The following is a 24,160-nucleotide window of genomic DNA, read 5'->3' as shown; positions in this document are numbered from 1 at the left end:
GGAGAAGAGCCATGATCGGAGCGGTTACCAAAAGATTGACGGTAATCCCCACAAGGTAAAAAGAAAAGGCGCGAAGACCATGAAACCGTCAAAAGAATCATCCACGTGGCTTATGGGAAAGGATGAAGCGTGGGGCGAAAGGAAAAAACCGCTCGACGGTTACCAAAGAGTCCGCCTATAAATACCCCGTAGTAGCAAGACACAACACACAACAAAAACACAAAACACTTATCTTTGCAACTAGATCTTAGCCTTTAGCCTAGCCTAACCTAGTCGTAGCTTTCCAGATTCCCGTCGTCGATTCAATTCCGGCGAGTTTCATATCTAGAGTCGGGTGTCGTCGATTAGATTCCGACGTCCGCTCACTAGGTTCGATATCGTCGATTCAATTCCGATGTTGTACCCTTCGTCCATCTTGTTTAGTACCGTCGATTCAATTCCGGTATTGTGTCATATAATTCCCCGTCCAGTGCTGTTAATTGAATTCCAGCATTGTGTCCTATATTTCTGTCCGACCACGTCAATTTAATTCTAGAGTCGTGTCGAAGCTTGCTACACGCCTCGACTATTACACGTGTTGGGCTGTCGAAGTTGTTGAGAGTCCGTAACACGCCTTTTGTGTTAATAAAGACATCTACTGCATTTTACACTCTCTGTCCAAAACCGACCCAAAACTCCTTTTCGAAAAACGAACGATTAAGTTCGATAAAAGATTCTCACGTTAGCAACCCCTTTTTGGCTATAATCATTTTGGGCCAAGAACTCATAACTATGAAAGCCATATTGAAAGATTTCGATGCGCAACACTAGGCAAACTTCGTGCATGCAAGATCTTGCTATCGCTGTTGGTGTGATCGCCATCATCATCAGTTGTCCGCCATTTCTGTATCGGACGAAGCAAGAGTTTCGAGGAGCACGAAATGTACCTGAGGTTGGTGCCGGCGCGATCGTGCAGGAAAAGTAAATGAGTTGACTCGGGCGACTAACGATGCACAGTTCTTAGCTTAACGGCTTACTTTAAGAATCTGAAGGTGGACAAACCCTGTCTCTCTTTCTCTCTCTCTCCATCGTTACTGTGCTAACGGTTTGAGCGACTTCCTTGTCGCAGTTTCCATGGTCGTATTCCTCGCATCCATCTTACGCGTCCAAAAGTCAAAAAGTCAAATCTCTCTCCCCCTTCATCGATTCGTCATTCCATCTTTCTCTGTGTTCATATAAAGACACTCGGGCTCCTCCATCCCCTTTGTGCCTCGTTTTGTCCCTGCACTGTTACGCCCCCACTTTCCCTCTCGATCCCTCTGTAAACCCACGAAAATCTGATCTTGTATTCAGGTCGAGTCTCGAGAAAAGGGAGCGAAACCCAGATAAAAAATTAGTTCAGAACTTACTCGCGGCTTTGGGGTAACGAGCCACCGTAGAGCTAGAGAGAGACTGAATCCATGGCGGGTGCGACGGGAGGGAGATCGCTGGAGCAGACGCCGACCTGGGCCGTCGCCGTCGTCTGCTTCGTTCTGGTTCTGATTTCCATCATCATAGAGTACATCATCCATCTCATCGGACAGGTTAGCCGATGACGGTCTTGACTAGCTTTTTCGTCTCGAACTCGCATCGCTCTAGGTACTCGAACGACAACACGATCTCATATGGCTTCTCTCTCTCTTTCTATACAGTGGCTGAAGAAGAAACACAAGCGCGCACTTTACGAAGCGCTCGAGAAGATCAAATCCGGTAAGCAATCTGTTGGATGACAGAACGTTACGTTTACCTGCCGGATCAACTCGTTTCGTTCATTCTGGTTATTCCGGTGGTTGGTGCAGAGCTCATGCTGCTGGGATTCATATCGTTGCTCCTCACGGTGGGACAAGGCCCGATCACCAACATCTGCATACCGAAGAAGGTGGGGGCCACGTGGCACCCGTGCAACAAGAAGGAAGAGGAGTCGCTCGACAAAGAATCCTACTCTGGCCGGCGGAGGCTGCTCGAAGATGTGGCGGGCTCTGGGGAAGGCTTCCGCCGTGTTCTGGCAGCCGCCACCACCGACAAGTGCGCAGCTAAGGTGTGAACCAACGTTTTCACATTCATTCCACAACTTTGTCGTCTTTTTTTTTCCCCCGAGAGTGCGTGAACCGCACATAAAAGAGACCGATACTGTGACTTCGATCATCTACATCCGCGTCGACGATTGATTTAGTCGATAACCAACATAGGAACTGAGCTTAAACACGATGAATTAGGAGGTCTATCGGTACAGATGCGATAAATCGAGCAACGGAATTTAAAATTTGCCATATTTACTGATGCCAGTAAGTTGGAAGGACTAAATTGATTTGGATTTTGGTGGTCTGGTGTTCGGTGGTGGGCGCGGATTATATTTTTGCAGGGTAAAGTTCCGTTCATTTCTGCAGATGGGATCCACCAGCTCCACATCTTCATCTTCGTCCTCGCTGTTTTTCACGTCCTGTACTGTATCCTCACCATGGCTTTGGGCCGGGCCAAGGTTCATCATCATCATCATCTCTCTCTCTCTCTCTCTCTCTCTCTCTCTCTCTCTCTCTCTCTCTCTCTCTCTCTCTCCATTCCCACTGACGATTGATATTTAAGAAAACGATGTGATTGTGCAGATGAGCAGCTGGAAAGCATGGGAGAAGGAAACAAGAACAGCTGAGTACCAGTTCTCCCATGGTTAGTGACCAAATCTTGCCTCGATATATCCGTTTCGTCGGTTCTATTCATTCTACTTTCTGGGTTTGATCTTGCATCTGCGTGTATGGAAAACATAAGTAGCTGCTTTTATCATCGTGGGTGACAGATCCACATAGGTTTCGGTTCACCAGAGAAACATCATTCGGAAGGAGACACTTGAACTTCTGGACCAAGACACCCGTCCTCATCTGGATCGTAAGTCTTCACTTCTTTCTTCTTTCTTTTCCTCTCCCACCTTTAGTCATTGGTTCTTGATTTGTTTCATTGCTTCATTTTCCCTCCCAGTTAGGCAACTGATGTGCCCCAGTGCTTCACGAGTACCTCTTTTGACTTTTTCGGCTCTAGGAAAACGTGAAAGTTTTTGGTTGTGTTTTGCTAGTATAATAATTTTTTCTTAACTGTCAGAATGAACAGTATATTATGAGCTATAAATTTTTGAAGAAGTGAACCCATGAATTTTTTTTTAATTATTTGTTATTTTGTCGTGGCCCCGAAGATGTTGAGTAGATTAAGGACAATCATATGATCATTTATCTTTTTGATTTTCATAAGTTGTGATAGATTTGCTTGTATGTAGCACGTGCTATTCTAAATCCAGGCAATTTTAGTCATAGAACCGGGACCTAGAAAAGAACTAGCAAACCCTTTTAGGGCATTAGCGCAATCTTTCCTTTGCGCCCCTTTCATCGTTCGACCTCTCTCGATGAGGTTCGGCACATTGCCGATGAATGGGTTGTGATCTAAAATCGTGCAGGCGGACAAGAGTTGATTTTGAGATTGGTATTGCCAATTTGTCGAAGTAACGCCATGAAATCGATAAGGAATGGACATAAGGTCATATAGATGCAAGTAGTTTGATGTGCAACTTAGCAGTCCAATGTATGATTGACTCGGGCAACTTTGCTTTTTAGCCGGTTTCCTCGCAAATGGGGTTAAGTCAAGGTCGTGGGGTTACGGTCTTGGCATTGCCTCTGGCTCATCTAGAAAACGTTGGTAGCTGTCCAAAACATCTCTTTAGTTTTGACCATTTATTAGGACAACATATTTGACTTCTAGAAGCTCGGCGGAGGAAAAAGTTTAAAAAAGGGGGAGAAAGAGAAAGTCGTGAAAGGGAGTCGATGAATGGACAAAGGAGGTCTTGGGTTGACTTCTGACCGATCTTTGCAAGAGTAAAGTCGGTTCTAGAAGGGACTTAGTCGCACGATCAACTTGCTCTCTACGTTCTTCCAGTTTCGCTTCTCTTTGACTTTTCAACGAAAAAATTGGGCGAATTAATAATTACTGCCCGTTCATGAAAGTTACTACCCAATTTTTTATTTTTTTTTTTGTCTAAAGTTACTACTCAAGTTGAGAAAATCAGAATTGCACTGAGATAATTATTATCATTGTAAAACAATTTGCATACGAGCGATCGCAAGATGAAAACTCGGTCTAGTGATGAAATAAATTGGCCGTGGCGTGTAATTACCATTGACACTTTTCCCTTGTTGGATTTCAAGGTCTGCTTCTTCAGGCAATTCGTGAGGTCGGTCCCTAAAGTTGATTACTTGACTTTGAGGCATGGATTTATCATGGTAAGTTCCCATTTTTCATTGACCGCTCCCTTCCATTGCGTTGACTTTTTCTTATTTTTTTTTGGGTTATAATTTGACGATCACTTGGAGTGTGAATCTTTGTGCTTTTGCCTGATAAAATTTTTGCCTTTTGCTCTTGCGTTTGTTCAGGCACATTTGGCACCTCAGAGCCACACCAACTTCAATTTCCAAAAGTACATCAACAGATCCCTTGAAGAGGATTTCAAGGTTGTGGTCGGAATCAGTCCGCCCATCTGGTTTTTCGCGGTGTTGTTCTTGCTCTTCAATACTCATGGTGAGTAGTCAGCAAATTCCACTTCCCGAATGGTCACATATGCCGATCAACAATTTTTGACCGAAATTTGATCGAATTCCGATTCTGTATGTGTGCAGGGTGGTACTCTTATCTGTGGCTGCCGTTCATCCCGCTGATTGTAAGCACAGTCTCGACATCTCGGAAACAATGTTGCTGCTACCGATTCTCGTACTTGGTTAGGATCTGATGCGGTTAAACTCCATGGCTTGCAGATCATCCTTTTGGTGGGAACAAAGTTGCAGGTGATTATCACCAAAATGGGTCTCAGAATTCACGAGAGGGGTGAAGTCATTAAGGGCGTGCCGGTCGTTCAGCCGGGAGATGATCTTTTCTGGTTCAACCGCCCTCGCCTAATCCTCTACCTCATCAACTTTGTTCTGTTTCAGGTAGCTGTAATCTGACGTTACTGTTACATTTGATACTTGTGGCCTCGAAATCTAACTACATGCTTACCGTTTTGTAATATGTCGCTCTCCTGCAGAATGCCTTCCAGCTCGCTTTCTTTGCTTGGACTTGGGTGAGTTGATTCGGTCCCAAGCTTCAATGTAATCGCATCATGTCGGCTTCCTAGTTTTCGCTATGAGACCTGAACTCTCGTCTTCTCGTTTTTTTCAGTACGAGTTCAGTTTGAAATCTTGTTTCCATGCGCATACGGAGGATGTGGTGATCAGAATCTCCATGGGGTGAGTTGTCGTCGTCGCGATTCGATATTTTCTGTTCCATTTGTACTAAGTATACAAAGCAGTTCTGTCTATGGGAAAGAGAAACCTGTTTACTCATTGGAATTGACCTCAACAGGGTCCTGATTCAGATCCTATGCAGCTATGTCACTCTCCCTCTTTATGCCCTTGTAACTCAGGTAAAATTTCCCTTTCTTTCTCTCCGAAACCAGCATAGTTGCCTGAGGATCTAGTTATCCTGAAACTGAACATTTTGCCGGGTACCAGATGGGATCGACCATGAAACCGACCATATTCAACGAGAGAGTCGCGGCGGCACTGCGCAACTGGCACCACTCTGCCAAGAAGCACGTCAAGGATAACAAGAGCTCCATGACCCCCATGTCAAGCAGGCCGACGACCCCTTCGCACCACATGTCGCCCGTGCATCTCCTGCGCCACTACAGGAGCGAGAAGGACAGCTTCCACACGTCGCCCCAGAGATCGAACTTCGACGCCTCTGAGCACTGGGAAACGGACTGCCCGTCCCCCAACCATCCTTACCACCACCAAGGCGACGGCTCGTCGTCTCATCGCCATCATCCCGAGACGGAACACGGTCACCTCGGACTCGAGCTGGGCTCGTCACAAGCGGCAACGGCTCCTCAGCCGGCCCGGACCCAACATGAAATCAATATGGGGGTACAGGGTTTTTAATTCGATAAGAGAACGAGTTCGGCGTGAGCGGATCCGGGGTCGTGATCTCGGCATTGTTACTTGACTACGGTGGGATTCAATAGGAAAAAAAGGAGAGATGAGCCACGGGTTTGCATCCCCTCGTACATAGAGAGAAAGAAGAGAATCGCTTACAAACTGGTAATGAAAGTTACCAGCTTTTGTATCTTTCCATTTCTTCCTATTTTTTTTGCACTTGTTACTTCAAGAATTCGTATAATTTGCTGTTGCTTATCACTGGTTCACCAGAACATCAATGTGATAGTTTGGTCCCCATATTCAATTCCTGTCTTTTTTCCTTTTATTTTCCTCGACTGAGATTTTTTCTTGGTCAGAGAACACTAATGTCAATAAAATTATTCGAAATCTTTATTGGAAATAAGATCCCATTTATTTTTATAATGCATTTTTGTTTCTTTTTATTGTCAAATTTCCTTAGTTCTGACTTTTTATAACAAAGCTCTCTTCATTGTGTAAAATTTAACGAATTCATAAAAAGGAGCGGCTATCATAACCGTCCACTGCTCAATAGAAGTAAAAAAAAAAGGGTATTGTGAAAATCTTATTGTGGCTTGCATAGCACGGTCGCACTGTCATTGAGCAGTGTGACCGTTATGCAAGCATTTCCATCATTGAGGTATCAAGTTTTGCAAAAATCATGCAACTAGGAATATTTCTTAGTCAATGCTCTACACTAACTTGACAATGTTCATTCAAATTTTCCTAAACAAATGGCTATATCAAATAAGAATTTTCTTGATTGATCCTCCGAACGTTTCTTAAGCAATCACAAATAGGAAAAATATGAATTTTCAATGCTATGTCTTTTATTTTCTTTATGTATAATTGATCGTTGATTTGGAAATCAAAAGATTTCTTAGGGAAAATTCCAATTAAAGGCTCAAAGTGCCATCATTTTCTCAAATAAGGGTTTGAAGTAGTTATTGTTTCAAATAAGAGCTTGAAGTTGTCTCTTTATTTCAAATAAGGGCTTGAAGTGATTATGTCTGTTTCAAATAAGGGCCTCACCTCGCTGGTCTTTCGGCTAAATATTTTGGTAATTAGGGGCATTTTCATCAAAATACAATTTTAATTCAATTTTTAGTTAAATTAAATTAAAAACTAAATAAAAACTAAAATACAAAAAAATAAAAATAAAAAAGGAAACATAGTCCTCCCGCTTGTGGTTGTTGTTGGGGTTGCCGGCAACCCCACCGACACGACCGGGAGAGGGTCGCATCTTTTCCAAAATCCGGGTGAGGGTTGTCGACCGCCCTCTCTCGGATCGTCGGCCCCCGCCGAGGCGCCATTGACCTCCACGACAATCGTTGCCACCCCACCAGCGGTGGGGCATTGTCCACAAGCGGGAGGCAGCCTCTCCCGCCTACGTGCTTTTCTTTTTTTAGTTTTTTTAATTTTTAGAAAACTGAAAGAGGAATAAACAAAGAAAAAAAAACTAAATACAAAAAAAAAGGTAAATGACAAAAATGCTCCTAATCAACTAGCGAGAGGTCTTTTTTTTAAGATTGATATGACTACTTTATGTATTTATTTAAACAATATCCACTTCATGCCTTATTTAAAAAAATGAGAGCACTTCGGGCTTTTATTTTCCTATTTCTTATGCTAAGGGTTCTCTTTAACTAGAATCATCAAATGCAAAAAAAAATGATGATTTTCTGAATTAGTACGCTGTAAAAGAAAGATGGTATAATTATGATATGTTACTTAGACAACGGGTTTTTTTTCATCAACAAGTTACTAGCACACTTGAAGACGATCCCTACAATTAATAGGGCCCTGAGCAGCAATCAAGAACCGATAGAGTGGAAAAAAGGTTTTTGGGCTTGAAAAAGCTTGGACTATATTGAACATCTTTTCAAGGATCAAATTGAATATGTTCCAAAAATTCGAGAACTACATTGAACAAAATGAAAGTTCAGGATCCACATCGCACATTGGATTAAAGTTCATGGACCATATTGGTCAAATTAAAAGTTTAAAGATCACATTATACATCGAGTCACAATTTAGAGTTAATTTATGTCATTATCTCAAGTCAGAACTATCTTAGTATTTTTGTGAGCTTCCTTACCAAGGCACGGATGGTTTGCTTTTGGATGTATTAGTAGTCTTGATCTAATTATATGCACGAAAAAAAATTCATAATTTTATATTATTGTACTAATTTGACACAACTTTTCATATCGTGACATGTTTATAATGCTTTTCAAATATATATAAAAAAAACAAACAATTTACTTTTACGTATCGGCCCATCTTACTCTCACTTTGTGGAACTTTAGTGATGGCTACCACCGGCACCTTTGTAGCCTCCACTTCTATCTTAATATCAAATTCATGTTCTTTCCTCAACATTGAAATCACACATTTTTTTTTTTTCCTAAACAAGCACTGTCCGGCTAAGACAAGCACCTAGATTGTTTTTTTTTCCTTTAAAAACAGGAACTTTGGATTACAGGTGAGGACCTTGTGGTTATGGAAGGAATACAATGATACAATGAGATGCTATTTGTCTCCATCTTCTTGGTAAGTTTGAAACATCGCACTGCAAGGGTGGCAATTTAAAAGGTTACGCACTCTTGTTTGAGTCTTAGGTTGTGTTGTTGAAGATATCACCGCAACAGAAAAAGTTTTTGTAGTAACTAGGGAAAATGACACAAATAGCTATGAGCTTTTATCCAATGTCCACCGTAGTCCTTGATGTTATAATTTATTCAATGTGCTATCTAAACTTTTGTCAAATATGCAATGTTGTCCCTAAATGTTTAATTTGTTCAGTTCTTAAAGTTTTGATACATGTTTAAATTAGTTTTTGGGTTATATGAAAATACTCAATGTTATTCCTCAATTTGAATTAATGAAAAGATAAAAATGATTAAAAAAAATAAGAATTCATGGAAGGATAACAAATAATACTTTTGTATAATCCGAGATGAAATTGAACATTTAGCAAAATTTTAGAGATGACATTGAATAAATTAAAATTCAAGGACAAAGCTGCATATATGGCAAAAGTGTATAGATCATGTTAAGCGAATCAAAAGTTTATGACTGCACCACAATGCACATCGGGTTAAAGTTTAAAGTTTAAAGATTGTTTATGTAATTCGGCTAGAAAGGTAATAGGCCTAAGGAAAAATTTCAAAAAAGGGCCCAAGTGCCCTTATTTTTTCAAATAAGGGTCCGAAATAACTATGATTGTTTCAAATAAGAGCTTGAAGTGGCTGTGGTTGTTTCAAATAAGGGCTTGACCTCACCGACCGGCTGGCCGGCCGTTCAAATTTTCCAACCGATCAAGGGCATTTTTAGAAAATTATAAATTCAACATAATTTTTTGTTAAATTAAATTAAAACCAAAAAGCAAAACAGAATTTTTTAAAAAAGAAGAAGAAGAAAACAGACAAAAGGACTGGCCTCTCACCTATGGCCGCCGCCCCACCACCGGTGGTGGGGCGGCGACTATGGCCGTCGGAGGTCGATAAACCTTTCATCCGCATTCTTTTTCTTTTTTTAAGATATTTTCAAAAAATAGTAAATTATCAAAATGCCTCTAACTAAAGTAACTCAGACCTTTTTTGAGACTAATATAGTTATTTCAAGTCCATATTTGAAATAATATACACTTGAGACCGTTCTTTGAGATAACAAAAGTACTTTGGACTTTTATTTAAAATAAAATTCATTTTATGTTCTTTTTTTTTTTATTTTTATAATTTCCCAGGCCTAAGTTTCGGAGTCCGCCGAAAGCATTTGAATGGCCGGGTTCATCTCACAATTGCACTTCTGTACAGAAGCGAACGAGCTCTCATCTCTTTCCGGATCGACGCCATTCGCAGAGAGCAATCGACCTCAGTGTCCATGGAGACGATGCCTTCGTGCTTCGGCTGCTTTATAAACTCAGGTCGATTTCAGTTCCTCAACGTGAAATGTTCATATAATCTGTTCGCCCGTTGCGAACATGAAGCTCGTAGAAGCCAAAATCACGATCATCGGATGCTCTACTGCCGATCCTAGGTACGCAAAGCTCGCTTGGGTTTTTTGAAATTCCGGCTCGGATTCCCCTTAGGTTTATGCTCTGTCGAGTTTATGTCGCCGCTTATGCTTCGCATATTGTGACGTTAGTCCTGGAGGCGATGCTTTTGAAGCTGGTTATTGAACTTTCTTTCGACGTCTGACAGGGCTATGGAAACGAAAGTGTCCTAGGACAAAGTTTCGCTATCAATTCTATCTGTTTCCCTGCGTACGTAGATTGCGTTCCTCAAAATTATGACGTTTTGTTTCTCGTGTGCTACGTTGTTGAGCTTGCTGTCATATTCTCCGTGTTTCAGTTGTCAAGATGTATCCTGGAGGAACTTCATTGTTGAGCCTGTTGATGAATACTATCAGGTTAAGTTCTATGAGATTTTGTGGGACCACTGTCGGCCGTTCTAAAAGCTTAAATTGATAGATGAAGACGTGCTTTAATATTTAAATAATCTAACAATTCCCTCACGTGTAGGCTGGATTTTGGCGGAATGTGTGGTTTAATATTTAGATATTCTATCACTCTCTCTCATGCTAAGTTCGAACATTTTGCATGGAGATATTTCATTGAGAAGGCAAATAGATGGAAAGATTCGAACCCGGGACTATCTGCTCTCATATTATGTGAGATTTTGTGCCAACTATATAAAAAAATTAAGCCGTTAGATGAAGATGTGACCTCCTGCTTTGATTTCATGTGAGATTTTGTGGACCACTGCCAATTATTCTACAAGTTCAAGTTGTTATATGAAGGCGTGGTTTAATATCTAAAAAGTTTAACAAACCCACTCATGCGTAGGCTGGACTTTTGACCTAAGCCCGAAGCGTGAAAATATGTAATTGAGGAGGCAAATAAGGAAGGTGTGGTTTAATATTTAAATATTCAGAGAATGCCTATTTATAGTTTCACTTGTCCTAATTTTCTGGTTTCTCCAAGAACTCATTGCTTCAGAATTGATTTTTACATGTGTGAGCTTGTCATTTTATCTACATGATTTGGAGAGAATGGATGGCCTCCACAAGGATGTGATTGCAAGAAGGCTGGCTTAGATGAGACAAATTTCAACTGGATAAAAAGAGGTTTTAGAAGAATCTAGAAGAAAACTAGGTGAATAGCTACATAACTGGTAAATCACAAAACATTGGTAAGGAAGGGACAAAAGAGCATGAGGATTCTTAGGATCAAATGGCCAGAAGAAGAAAGTCTATTTCTCCACAGCATACTTTTCTGTGGAAGGGACAACTTATTGGTCCATATCCATTATTAGTTCCAAAAGTTCCTGTTCTTGCCAATACGGGTGGCAGATGTCAATGCACCATAAGCGATTCATGATAAATGTTATCTCCGATTAAGATCTTTAGATTTCTTATCATTGTGTATAATCAATGTCCTATGCAAGTTATCTGTTGGAAGAACTTATCTGAACTACTTCAGCGATGGAAAGTTTCTAGTCCCTCATGTTTCGAATGACTCCACTTCACTGCTTCATTGGGGAGATCTTGCAATCTGTAGACACCACCCAGCTGCTCTGCTTCACAGTGATGTATACTATCTAATCGAGGTCAGCTGCTGCTCACGATTCACTGTTGCTTATCTTGCTCAGTCATTGCTTGACATTGTCTGAAATGTAACATCTAATGTTCTCTTATCATGGTTGAGCCTAAGTCATTTTCCAGTATGATCGGTTACAAATATCAAGAAATTCAAAACCACTTGAGAAGGAAGTCTCTTTATTCACACTAAGTTTGAACTCTCCAGTTCATTAATGGGGAACTTTCTGTTGAAGAGCTGTAATAAGGGGTAAATGATCTTCACCTGTAAGATAAAGTATGAAAGAAGGAAGAAGGTAAGAACGAAAACTAGATCGTCTACCTATTCACTTGGGTGAAAGAAGGTTTTATGGAAATGGGGAGTTGTAGTTGATTCTAAGCTGCCCTGCCTTGTGAAAGGTAGCTACACTGCATGTGGAAGTCTCCAGTCATTAAGAATGGAAGATTGAGTGCAGATTAGTCACGTTTATGGCCATTCCTTTAATAGACTTGGCTTTCATTCCAAGTTCGATATTCTGTCATCATAATTCCTGGAAAGAAGTTCCTCAGTTTATGAGACCGAAGTTCACTGATCTTACCTGTAGGTGACATCTACACTCAGATTTTCTTGTGTTGTTTGCATATTAATAAATTTATGCAATAGAATGGGCTAAGAGCGTCATCAATTCAACTATTGAAAGGAGATAGAAACACTGAACTGAACCATGAATCACTTTCCTAATTAGGAAAGAAACAGAATAATGAAATCCCTGAAAACTGAGAGACAATTTTTCTATGATTGTCATCCTATTAGCATGTTCATGTGTGTTAAGGGACTGAAGTTGGTGGCTTGGTTAACATTGCTAGAACTTCAGTGCTAGAGACCTCAGTCCTCATTTCTGAGATCTTGTTAATTCTTCCTTTTAAGATAGAATTGTTTCTGAACCTATCAATATGCAGGAAACTTATCTAATGAGAAGCAGCTGACCAATTCCAGACACAACATAATGCAGAGCAGAACGGTTTTGACACAGTTGGTACCTTGCAGAAATATCTGAACTCCTCGGACAATGAGACTAGCTTTGCTCATTCCGAGATGCAGTTGCTGTATGTATCCGTACCTATTGATGGCATTTGTTGCCTGTTCAAATATGAACATCAGCGAGATGTTAACGATGACTTCTTTTTCAAGTACTGAAATCAACTCAATTAAGCATCAATCTGAGGTATGGAAGATGAATCAGGGTATGTAAGCATCTTGACCTTTTTTTGCTATTTGTTTTGTCTGTCTTTCTCTTTGGCAATGGCCGATCAGTTCAATCATAAGTATTTTTCTATAATGGTGCACTAGTGATTTGTTTTGTGAAATGTCCCACAGGAACATGGTCTCAATGCCATATTGGGAGGATTGGATGCATAGTTAACTGTGGCTTGTCAATGAGGTTGCCTGTCATTTCAATTAATCATATCTCACTGCTAAACAATTTGCTCCTTGCAATTTGTTTCATAGTTGGATGGGCAACTTCATTAACTGTCCACAAATTTGTCAATTTCAAATTATCAGGGTGAAACAGAAGGTGCTCTAGTGACTTGGGTACTCATGTGCAGAAAAGTTGTAACTGACTTTGAAACAGAAGATGAGATAGTTACTTGTGCATTATCGTGTAGAAAAGCTATACCTGATTGTCAAAAAAATGTTATGAGGCCCATAAAGCTGGGCCTTTTGCCCTAATCTTTAGAAGAATGTTGTATTAATTGTTATTTTTGGAACTTTGGGTTTCCCAGATGCAATTCAACAAATTAATGTCTTGAAATGATTAGTCTGTTCCCATCCTTAGTACCATTTGATACACTTACACCTAAAGTTCGGCCGAAAATGATACTCTTGTCATAAAATTTAGTCCCTGGATGATAAGAAGGAGAGGCTCGTAGTTGTTTGCAATTCTCTCTTGGTCTGACTTCACTCTTCTCAAATTAAAGAAAATAATGGATTTCTCAACAACTGGAACTTGGTTCATTCTGCTTTGTCCGAGTTTCTACGCACTCATAGCAGGAACACAAAGTGATTGAATTTTTCCTTTAAATGTGGTATTTTACTTCCGTCCTTTGAGACCTTAACTAGATATGCTGGTGTTTATTCTGAAAATATTGTAATAGCTTGAGTCATTGACCACTCAGTTACTTGGTGTCTTGCTGTGTGCTTGTAAGTAGGCATAGGGCTGAGAGAAATTAGACTGATGATTCTTAATTTACTCATTTCTCATTAAAGATGACTGCTTTATCGACCGGTGACTTGGTCCACATTGGGTGATCCAAGACCTTGCTGTCATTAAGATATTGACTAAAAGGTTTCCATGCATAACATACGCAAGGCTCGGTGCTTTCTTCCTTCCTCTTACTATCTGGGAAATTTCATTTTAGACAGCTGACATCAATTTATTATTTCTCCTCAGTTTACAGAAATCAAAGTGACCGTCTGAAAGTGGAAGTGATCATAGAAGTAAAATTCATGAAAAGAAAATGGGCACTACAATTTCACTACTTATTTACAGCCTGTATATGTTTGACATAATTATTTGAGAGCTTCTTTGACTATAGAGAGGTATAATTTGAAAAGGGTAATGATTAATGCTCTTATGGTTCAACAAAAAGTGTGAGGTTAAAACCAACCCATTCTTCCCTTCTCGACTCTCTCTCTCTCTCTCTCTCTCTTAACTTAATAGTTGAAACATAAAAAGATTGAACATAGAATGTCTTACAGGTAGCTACGGTTGATATTTTTGCATGCGTTGAAGCATTGTCCCACATTCCTGCAAGTACTTTATTATCTTATAAGTATAAAATTTGTAATTGGTTGAAACAATAGAATTGGAGTGTAGCCAGATGCTTAATGATTTTCAATAAATGCAGTAGACTTAGCATCTTCACCCAAATCACTTGTATGCTTCAAGCTTTACCCAAAAGACTCCCGGATATTTTCTGATTCTCGATCCTTTCTTCTCTAGCTGACAGATGTTGCCAGTGATTGGTGTGTCCTAAGTCCTTAGTATAATTGATGTGGGCAAGTATATATTGTCTAGATAGCCAGATGCTAAATTTGGCTTCTGACAATAGACTGCTAATAGTGTACGAGATCTTCTGCATCTACGAACAAATAGTTGGCGTCCTTTTTTCTAGTCTATTTCATTTCCCTCCTCCAACGTGCTAGCAGGAACTGTTTGCTTGCAATCATCACATTACCATTTTATTGGGTAACATATATAGCGAGCTTACATTGCACATATATCCACTTCCAGTTTCATGATGCAATTATAATAATCACAGAAATATATTTAACATGCAAATGTAGAGCTGCAGATCTCATTTCTGCGTACTTTATCTACAACTTATGCTATACCCTGATTTTGCCTCCTAAATGACCACCTTCAGGAAAGTCGTGTCCTGCCAATTACGTGCTTCATTGCTGCGAGTGTCTAATATATGCCAGATCATTAAGTTCCTGGAAGTCAATCATGGAATTTTGTGGAATCATGTTGAAGATGTTCTCCTGATACTGGATGTGGCTGTACCCATTTGCATCATCACCAGCTACAGTCTTGCCGATTGAATCCTCGTTGCTTCTGTTTTTGTTTTGCTTCCTCCTGTCCTTAGTGCAAATGTTACACTCATTCTCCCCAAAATCTTTCCTTTTTAATGTGTTGACACAATTGCTTGTTGAATACACGGTACTGGGAGAATCTATATTATCAGAACTTTCATGATAAACTGAGTTCAGACTGTTACCATTCTTTCTGCCTTCGACAGTTATATCAGAGATGGCTTCCATGGCAGGTGGATCTTTCCCAGCCAGCAGGTATGCTATGACTTGGCAATCTTTGAACAGATGATCCATGGTCATATGAGGATTGAAGTATGTGCATGTAGGTTGTGTGGCCTCAATCTTTGGTGAGTATCTTGATGCTTCAGGTGATCGTCTATATTGGTTTTCAACGTTCTTTTTAGGTGCTTTTGTTTTATGTCGCACTCTGCATAGCACCCAATCATCCAGCTGTGCCAACAACAGGCAATATTTCTTTCACTCTTCTAATGATGCATGAAAGTAAATATAATTGAACATTAACTTCTTTATTGTCCAAGCCATATGGTAGCATGAAATCTTGGAGAAAAATAGTTTGTGGACATTGTGTTGTCATAGAAGTGATGTACCCACTTACTCTCATGGACCCTTTGAACCTTGATGGCTTGATTGCTGTGTCGAGCAGCCTGTATTCATTCATGATCCAATCTGTCTTGACCGACTTTGTTGGGCGACCAGTATAGAAGACGAGAGCTTTCTTGACTCCTATGCTCCTTGATTCCCCAGAAGCAAGTATAGGCTTGTCAATTCCTGTTGCTTTCCAATAACCAGAAGCTGCTGCCCTGTTTGGTCTTCCACCATTTGGATATTTCCTATCTCTTGGACTGAAGAAATACCACTCATCTTCCCCAAATAAAGCCTTCTCTGCTAGGACGAAAAGAAAACCAAAAGCCATGAAACAAGGAATACAGCATTGCCAGTCTTAAGTTTCAAGGAGTAAAATGAAACAAGTAAAACAAGAAGATGGTGTAGAACAGACTGGGTAGCTCCCATGGATTATACTTGTACAGATCTATATCGGCAATCACCAGTGCTGGAAGCGGAAGCGAAGTGACCTTGTTCTGCAGGTAATGAATTATGAGTTCTTCATCTGATGGGTGGAACCTAAAACCTGGAGGAAATTGAAAGGTTGAAGTGGATTCTTTCTCCATTTGTAGAAGGTCTTTTCTTGTTTCTTAGAAGAGTATAGAGAGAATAATGGAATCAGGGAACCCTGATAATATCGTGCAATTTAGGATTACCATATGAGAGCACAGTGCCAGTGTTATATGGCAGAATTTCATGCAGATGTGGACATAATTTAAGATAATAGACAGGAGAGGGCCAAGTCAATTAGAAAGTGACCCATTTGGTTCTACTTGTTGGCACCGACCTTAGTCTGCGAACCTCTTGGACACAAGAAGGGGTGTCACTAACTGCATTATGCATGAGGGAACCATTTGTTGATGCATATTTATGAGATAAACTTCAGGTTTATCCCTATTTTCCTTTTTTCCCTATCTTTATCTGGTCATGGTTCAGGAATTTTGTTGTTCTGGTGGATTTGCCATAATATAGAGGGGGCTCTGAGCCTTCACTGTGTTTTTGGACAATATATTGAAGATCAAGTATGCAATTACGTGTTCATGTGCCTTGATTTCATGGTTTTGGCTTGCTATTATGACAATTAGGTTTAATGGTCTCATGGAACCCCTTTAATTGGTGTCAACTGGTCATCATTGTTGAGAAGGGTAGTGATACAGTTTTCTCCAAACGCAAAATCACATTTGCTGCTTAACAGGATAGGCCCGTGAGTTTCCCGAGCAATAGAAGTAGGCACTTGTATTGTTAAGCTATTGAATGTATCAAGTAACTAAGAATTTTAGTGTACGGTTTCAGAAACAAAACTTCACTAATTTGATGGTTGTAAGTTGAAAGAAACTACTAAATAAACAACTTGGAGATTGAAGTTGTTAGCTATTAGCATCAAATTACCAAGACAAAGAACCTATCCCAGAAGTTTGAAATATATACTAATTGTCGATCGACGTATTTGAAAGTTCTCCATGCACCACATGCCTTATTCCATTGAGAAAAGCTGAAATCAACGAGAACTAAACGCATTGCCGGTGTGAAAAGGTGAAGATATCGGTGTGTTTCCTACTTTTATTAATTTGTTTGTCCTAATAAATGCAAACTGAACTCAAGATTGTGTATGCACGAGGGATCCTCCTAAAATGTTCTCGATTATTCTAAACCTGGATAGACCTCTAGATTATGACATGAAAACTAAAAGCTGCAAGCCATCCCTTTTGGTTGGATATGATCAATGTATTTTGGAAGTAGGAGCTTTGCTCTGAAAGTTTCTGTAGAGATGCTTTCTTTGGCTATATTCATCCTAGGGCATTGTTCTCGCCGAGGCAAGATATGCGGAAAATGCCATGCAAGTTATAACCGCGGCTACAAACTTGACAGCTGAACCTTGGCTGCATATATCACTTGACTTATTTGGAGTCTTGCAAGCACAGCTTATGTGTCTTTTCCTCTGCTTTTGTTCTTGACAAATCTAAATGCGCATCGAGTTTATTGATACATGTTAACATGTCATTACAGTACCTCCTTCATATCCGCAGTCTGTGGAAAGAATTGAGAAATGTGAGCTGCATTGGCGATTTCTCAGGTTACTGACCATCTTAACTTCTTCCTTTTGTTTGCAGGCTAGGTTTCTCCCAACCAACTTTATTGGTTAGAAATGGAAAAACGAAGCTCTCGATGAGAAGTGACAACATTGGGAGGTTCGGCCTTATGACTTAGTAGAATCATGCAACTTAATCCTTGAAGTAACATGGTAATATGGGTGCAAGGAAGAGGAACCAACTATTATCACTCCGTCCACCGCAGAGTATCGGGCTATGTATTTTAGAGGAGGTTGTCCATATAGAATCTTTTACACCACAGAAGTTGTGATGACACGACCAATGCATCGTGGAATGTTCGTTCATTGGGTAACGTACATGATGTGATTTTATTGAGATGAGAAAGTGCATCACGAGCCAGACTCTGCCGTGGTATAATGATCACCCATGATCTAGAATACTATATTCTTTTCTCAGGGCACGTTCATGGTCGAACCAACTTTGGCATATTTCAGATAGAAACTAGAGATTTTAGCTTGGAGGTGTTTGGAAGAGAGTTCCCCGTGCAAATTCCCCTAAATAAAGACGAAAAAGGGGACGATGGTACCCAGGTCCTATGTCTTCCTTATTGGAGGGACCAGGATAATATCTGAACTTCATCTGTTTAGAAGTCAGTGTACACGTTCACGTTTTGAACCTTGCTAAGATCGACGAAACCTTGTTTTCTTCCTGAAGAAATTGATGTTAGAATCCTCGGAGTTGGTGCTCCCGTCTCTTATGCGTTGACGAACATGTGGGGGGAACTTTTTATCTTCTGCTTGTGTCGCCCAAGAGAATTGTTGTTGCGGCATTCTTTTCCTTTTAAAAGAATATTGCTGCATCAGTGTAGGCATATGACTACAGTTCAGCATAAGTGAGCCATTAGGTGTTAACTGGGCTCGCATTAATCGAGTTGCTGTAACAATTCTCCCAGAAATGATTGAATGTTCGAAAAAGTTTCGCCCCGAAAATAGGGGAAGGATGGTAAGAGATCATAAGGGCTCATCCGTAGCGATTCATGCTTCGTTTTGTATGATTTGGGCCATATTTGACCCATGGTTTTAAAAAGCAGGCCCAATAGTTGCCTGTCGTGGACCAGCAATCGAACTTAGCTAATCCAAAGTTGAAGCTCATGTAGAACGTGTCTCATTAGTTTGTATTGAGATTATCCGTCGAGACGTGTCATATTGAGCCATCGAACGGGGTAAGACAGGGTACAGGTTTGGACATCCATGGATCATACTTAGGTCTTCATACGAGCTAAGCACACAGTAAAAAATTGGATGAAGAGACGACTGCTCTGGATCGACAACTAGACTCATCAAAGAGATCAAAAGCCTAAGGCAATGGTAGGATATTGTTTGGGGAAGTGTGGCTGAAGTTCGATACGTTTCTAACCGGGGGTTTCAAGAGAAAGTGCATAACTTGGACCCATTGCCATACCTAGTCGGGATGCATATTCATGCGAAAACTTACAAAGTCATTGAGTTAATGAACCGACAGATATTGTGAGGTGCTTCTTTTAGCGTCAGACATTCAATGCGAGACTTCTTTCTTTCACACCTCTTACACGCACACGCAACAAATATGCAATCATTACAAGGTAGAAATTCCACATGCGGTTTACACTTTTAAGGGATTTTACATACATGTCCTACTTTCAAGATCTTCTTTCGGCCTACCAGTAGGATGATGTGCAACAATCGACCCTTTCGCAGTAATTGATAGTATTCTCCGTATTAACAAGTTTAAGATTTGACGTAATTTTTCAACACAAGAAAGGTGTTGACACTCTTAGAGGATTGATCCTCTTTTCACCTGTGTGATGACTAAATCATCTTGTTTCTCCCCATTTCCCTTAGGTATAAGTCCTAATCAAGACGATTTGTTCAGTAACTCATTATACTTGCGGCTCTCGTCCATCGGAACGTAGCAAAGTCAAAAGGACCGGGTTCCATCAAAGAAACTGACGAGTAGATGTAGGAACCTTCCTACGTCGTACCCTCCCTCTCTCTCACTCTCTCTCTCTCTCTCTCCCCGCTTCCATGTGACGTTAAAATCCTGTGATTGGCCAAATTTGAAATGGACCTACCAATCTCATCCTGTCTTAGTGAATTCGGTGAATCTGATGGCGTTACATGGTACTTGACAAGGATCAAGTCCTCCTGGAAAATACTTTCCCTGCCTTTGTTCTCACGCGCCCCCCGTCGTCTGGGTCGCTCGCGTTGCCGGTTGAATCCTTTAAGCGCCCGCTAAAACCTTAGGCACATCAACTCAATCCCGCGCATTTCGTGGAAGACTTCGTAATGGGTCAATAGATGTCCAGAGTACGTTTTCAAGAGTTAATAATACGTCTTCTCAAAGAGCTTGAAATTGAGCACGCGGGACGAACGGTGCGTTTGGTTCAACTTTCTCAAAGAGCTTTGGACCTCTAAAATCCTTTTAAAAAATGATGGAACGTTTGACAAGCCTTCTCAAGGGGCATTGGGCCAAATCCTAGTCTCGAGAAGGCTAAAAGCCCAATACTGATAGGGATTAGCATTAAGCTTTCAGCATTTTTGAAATGCTGAAAGGTCTATTAATGAAAATTAATCAGTTACCTATTTTACCCTCAAAACTTTACAGAAAATCTATTTTTACCCCTCCTTTAAAATTGAAACCCTAGTTGCTAGTTACTTTTCACCTTCTACCTAGAACAAACACATAGGCAAGCAAGTTCAAGGGACGCAGTGGGTCGGTGAAGGCCGCCTGGGTCGCACAACCCCAGGCGGCCTCTACCAACGACGATAGATCGGCTTACCGGCTGCCGGGAGCCCTTCGCCGATCGGCTAAGTGTTTTGGTCTTTTTTTTTTCAGAAAAAAAGAAACAAAAAAATATGTAGTCAAAAGCCCCTTGTAATTTTTTTTTTGGCCAAATACTACTCGGCGTAAAGTTGCATTTTAAAGTATTTTTTACCAAGCATCATTTGTATTTTCCGAAGCCACTTAGACTAAAGATATCTACATTTCCTCAAAGTCCATTTTCAAAGCCGAAATAAACGTGCCGATCCATCTCGCCCATGGCCAGGATTTCTGGAACCGCCGCAATGGATGAAACCAAGATGCATAGGGAGACATGTTGACAAACGGGGTTGGGGAATCCGGCAAGAATTTCTCCATTTGGAGGCCCCCTCCTTATGCTCTGCTCCACAAACGTTTCCATTGACCGGCGACGGCAAACGGGGCGGGACCCCGACGGTCCCCACGCTGTCCAATCTAATCCCCAGTTTAACGAGCCAGGTCTCACGGACGGCACTCGAGTGAGTGGAATCTGTGGATCTTCTTTGATGATGCGCAATTATTTGACATGGACTCTCTTAAATCGATTCGCCTTTTTTCTGTCAAATTTTCTTTCACCGTGATGAGTGACTGTAAAGGGATGACAGCTTTTGTTCATCGCCTTGTCCACCACCATCTTCCTCTTGCTCGGCCTTTTGGGAATCCCATGTCCTGAATTCCCTGATTCGACCCTTTTAACCCCTTTTTCAGATCTTGCGGGAACTTTCCCCTGCCTTTGATGCGTGTCGTTTATTGCCCAGAGTTCATCCCATCTTCGACGGAAAGTTCGTGTCCGAACGTAACGGAGAAGAGCCCTGTTTCAAAATCTTTGCTTTTGCCACCATGGACTGATCAATTGCTATACGTACAATAGAATTGGCCTTTCCAGGCAAGCTACTTCACGTGTAACACAAGTAGGAGTAAAACGTTAGGTGGTGAATTATGAGGCCTACATGTTTGATCTTTGTCAGCCAAAAACAACGTATCAATCGAACTACATTTGCGTATCCCTTTCATCGTTTCTTCTTGCTTCCCACATGGAGAGAGAAAGAGAGAGGGGTCCAGCTAAGTCTATGGCTGACCGACTTTGACAAGAGCCGTGCAAGATAAGGAGAGAGAGGGAGAGAGAGAGAACCAAACTCCATTTTTGCTAGCTTTTACACTTCTTTTATAACTAGTGATGACTCAAATGTGAAATCTGCAGCAAGAGTCTGATAGAACTTGTAGAGTAGGAACCTAACCGGTTCATCGATTTCAGGGACAAGAGATTGATCCATCTCTCTATGCTTCTCCCTCGCTCCACTCTTTTCAAGTTCTACTGTCCTCTCTCTCTCTCTTAGAATATCATTTTTGTAGCTTTTGAGGTTCATTTATCCCTCAACAAAAGACCGCCCAGTTACAGATATCAGTGGAAACGATGTCTGGAAATGTTCTTGTTTCAGCCAGACAACTTGTTCAAGAACCCAGCTCTAGTCCAAACAATAAAAAGAGAAACTTGCCGGGAACACCAGGCAAGTTTTGAACTTTTTCACAGACAGCTTTTCGAGTTTCGAATGAAGCTCTCGTTTTTATCTTACCCTCGATTATCTTTCGAATGTTCGAGCAGATCCAGATGCCGAAGTGATTGCTCTCTCCCCAAAGTCTCTGATGGCCACCCACCGCTTCGTCTGCGACGTGTGCAAGAAAGGTTTCCAAAGGGACCAGAACTTGCAGCTTCACAGGAGAGGACACAACCTTCCATGGAAGCTGAAGCGCAGAACCAAAGACAGAGACCAGCCAAGGAAGAGAGTTTACATATGCCCAGAGACAACCTGTGTCCACCATGACCCATCAAGAGCTCTCGGAGACCTCACGGGGGTGAAGAAGCACTACAGCAGAAAGCACGGCGAGAAGAAGTGGAAGTGTGAGAGGTGTTCCAAGAAGTATGCAGTCAAGTCAGATTGGAAGGCTCACAGCAAGATTTGTGGTACTAGAGAGTATAAATGTGATTGTGGCACCGTCTTCTCCAGGTAATTTTTCACTTGTCTCGTTTCATTCATTTGTTTTGGACTCGCACATGCATAATTCAGCTTCTATATAGCACTGGAATGATTGGGTTGGTTGAGGGACATAAATGAACCCAGTAGGCGCTTTCATTGTCTTCATTTGATCGCAACAGGGGCTCTGTCATTGTGTATTTATACTGAATATGATTGAGATGATATTTATTGCTGCGATCATGCATCGTGATGCAGGAAAGACAGCTTCATCACCCACAGAGCCTTTTGTGATGCTCTAGCTGAAGAGAGCACAAAATTCAATTCCTCAAACTTCAGGAATGACCCAACACTGGCTCCTCCTCAGTCAGCTGCAACAGTCCCTGATAATTTCAGATTACTCGGCCCGGAATTCGCCAATCCTCATCTGAACAGCTGCGGATTCGCCGGTACATCTTCCAATGCATTGTTGGCTTCGGTGTTCAGCAGTGACCGACCGGAATTCATTCCTACAGTGCCGATGAGCATTTTCGGGTTGCCGAGTGCGTCCTTACTTGGGTCCAGTCCATCCGTCTGGGAGTTGGCTCAGTGTGTGAAGGAGGAAGAAGAGAGCAAGAGTTCGATATCTGATGCATTGAGTTCTTTGTATGGTTCAAGCGATCAGAATCATCCACAACAACATAGCCCAGGTCTCATGTCAGCCACCGCACTCTTACAAAAAGCAGCAATATTGGGATCTACCATGGCCAATCCACCACTCATCAATGACATGGGTCTCGGACTAATGAGCTCATCGTCATCTTATTTTCCCAACGCTTCAAATTTATGTTCCCTTTCTCAGAACTTGAACGAGTCAATACTGAGTTCATTGTCCTCTGCAGTCACTTGTTCTCCTGTGGGAGATCATGTGCTGGTCTTAGGCGATTCCGACTCGAGCTCACTGACCGCCAATACTGAGAACACGCCGAGTAATATGGCGATGCAAGCCAATGGGAATGTGAGCCAACTGAGAGTTGTTCAAGGGAAGCTGAATCATGCATTGGTTGAAGGCAATTGGACTCGGGATTTTCTTGGTGTTGGAGACAAACCGAGAGCAAACGTCAACCAGCAAGGCCTAGCAGATTTTGCTTCACTGGGTTCATTGTCCACGGATTTGAGCCCAGTACGGTTTACTTAGCTAGTTAGCTGTGCTAATATACTTTCATGTACTGATGGAATTCATGAAAAAAGCTAGTTCATACTTAAAACATATATCATGGGAAGGTAGAATGAAGAAAGCTTAACGCTTCAATCAAGCCTGCCTCTAGCTAATTCGTGCGAGTGGCGACCCAAGTATAATCGAAACAACTCGTCTCTGAGCATCAGGTGCATTGATCGAGAGTATATCGGCAAGAAAGGGAGACGCTTCAATCAACTCATATTTAAGTCACCCACTTGAATTTTGACTCGCATCTTATCTAATTCATGAAGTTAACGAAACAGTGGACTATTCCATCGCTAAGATGTGAGTCG

The 24,160-nt window shown here is 41.2% G+C and overlaps 3 protein-coding genes and 2 long non-coding RNA genes across 5 annotated transcripts; 4 read left to right on the top strand and 1 right to left on the bottom strand.

Moving 5' to 3' along the window:
- The first annotated feature begins 1,273 nt into the window (after nt 1–1,273).
- Nucleotides 1,274–6,299, top strand: LOC115752165 (MLO-like protein 6). Its single transcript, XM_030690213.2, has 14 exons — nt 1,274–1,562; nt 1,671–1,728; nt 1,818–2,056; nt 2,381–2,497; nt 2,622–2,682; nt 2,810–2,898; nt 4,203–4,277; nt 4,428–4,572; nt 4,671–4,711; nt 4,806–4,979; nt 5,075–5,110; nt 5,209–5,276; nt 5,392–5,452; nt 5,541–6,299. The coding sequence occupies exons 1-14, from the start codon at nt 1,440–1,442 to the stop codon at nt 5,967–5,969; spliced, it is 1,716 nt and encodes a 571-aa protein (XP_030546073.1). The 5' UTR covers nt 1,274–1,439; the 3' UTR covers nt 5,970–6,299.
- Nucleotides 6,300–9,738: 3,439 nt separating this feature from the next.
- Nucleotides 9,739–10,457, top strand: LOC115752171. The gene is made up of 3 exons (XR_004016705.2): nt 9,739–10,025; nt 10,190–10,251; nt 10,340–10,457. It is a non-coding gene; the product is annotated as an uncharacterized LOC115752171 (long non-coding RNA).
- Nucleotides 10,458–10,654: 197 nt separating this feature from the next.
- On the top strand, nt 10,655–14,349 carry LOC115752169. Its single transcript, XR_007198933.1, has 3 exons — nt 10,655–12,813; nt 12,943–13,006; nt 13,173–14,349. It is a non-coding gene; the product is annotated as an uncharacterized LOC115752169 (long non-coding RNA).
- A 266-nt stretch (nt 14,350–14,615) lies between these two features.
- LOC115752167 (NAC domain-containing protein 1-like) lies at nt 14,616–16,772 on the bottom strand. Its single transcript, XM_030690218.2, has 3 exons — nt 16,181–16,772; nt 15,779–16,065; nt 14,616–15,612 (listed from the first exon to the last, which is right to left on the bottom strand). Exons 1-3 carry the CDS (start codon nt 16,350–16,352, stop codon nt 15,022–15,024), a joined length of 1,050 nt encoding a protein of 349 aa, XP_030546078.1. The 5' UTR covers nt 16,353–16,772; the 3' UTR covers nt 14,616–15,021.
- Nucleotides 16,773–21,781: 5,009 nt separating this feature from the next.
- LOC115752166 (zinc finger protein GAI-ASSOCIATED FACTOR 1-like) lies at nt 21,782–23,959 on the top strand. The gene is made up of 3 exons (XM_030690216.2): nt 21,782–22,183; nt 22,279–22,681; nt 22,907–23,959. The coding sequence occupies exons 1-3, from the start codon at nt 22,090–22,092 to the stop codon at nt 23,823–23,825; spliced, it is 1,416 nt and encodes a 471-aa protein (XP_030546076.1). The 5' UTR covers nt 21,782–22,089; the 3' UTR covers nt 23,826–23,959.
- The last annotated feature ends 201 nt before the right edge of the window (nt 23,960–24,160 follow it).

The sequence above is a fragment of the Rhodamnia argentea genome, chromosome 6 (assembly GCF_020921035.1).
Source record: "Rhodamnia argentea isolate NSW1041297 chromosome 6, ASM2092103v1, whole genome shotgun sequence".
NCBI classification, from domain to species: Eukaryota; Viridiplantae; Streptophyta; class Magnoliopsida; order Myrtales; family Myrtaceae; genus Rhodamnia; species Rhodamnia argentea.
This window is presented reverse-complemented; position numbering and strand designations above follow the sequence as displayed.

Excerpts from the sequence above, each read along its gene's own strand:
- LOC115752165 (XM_030690213.2), top strand. The coding sequence starts at position 1,440 with ATGGCGGGTGCGACGGGAGGGAGATCGCTGGAGCAGACGCCGACCTGG. Across the intron at positions 2,057-2,380 it reads CCGACAAGTGCGCAGCTAAG|GGTAAAGTTCCGTTCATTTC; the intron begins GTGTGAACCAAC and ends ATATTTTTGCAG. Across the intron at positions 2,683-2,809 it reads TGAGTACCAGTTCTCCCATG|ATCCACATAGGTTTCGGTTC; the intron begins GTTAGTGACCAA and ends CGTGGGTGACAG.
- LOC115752167 (XM_030690218.2), bottom strand. The coding sequence starts at position 16,352 with ATGGAGAAAGAATCCACTTCAACCTTTCAATTTCCTCCAGGTTTTAGG. Across the intron at positions 16,066-16,180 it reads TAATCCATGGGAGCTACCCA|AGAAGGCTTTATTTGGGGAA; the intron begins GTCTGTTCTACA and ends TCGTCCTAGCAG. Across the intron at positions 15,613-15,778 it reads GGTTCAAAGGGTCCATGAGA|CTGGATGATTGGGTGCTATG; the intron begins GTAAGTGGGTAC and ends TTGTTGGCACAG.
- LOC115752166 (XM_030690216.2), top strand. The coding sequence starts at position 22,090 with ATGTCTGGAAATGTTCTTGTTTCAGCCAGACAACTTGTTCAAGAACCC. Across the intron at positions 22,184-22,278 it reads AAACTTGCCGGGAACACCAG|ATCCAGATGCCGAAGTGATT; the intron begins GCAAGTTTTGAA and ends ATGTTCGAGCAG. Across the intron at positions 22,682-22,906 it reads TGTGGCACCGTCTTCTCCAG|GAAAGACAGCTTCATCACCC; the intron begins GTAATTTTTCAC and ends ATCGTGATGCAG.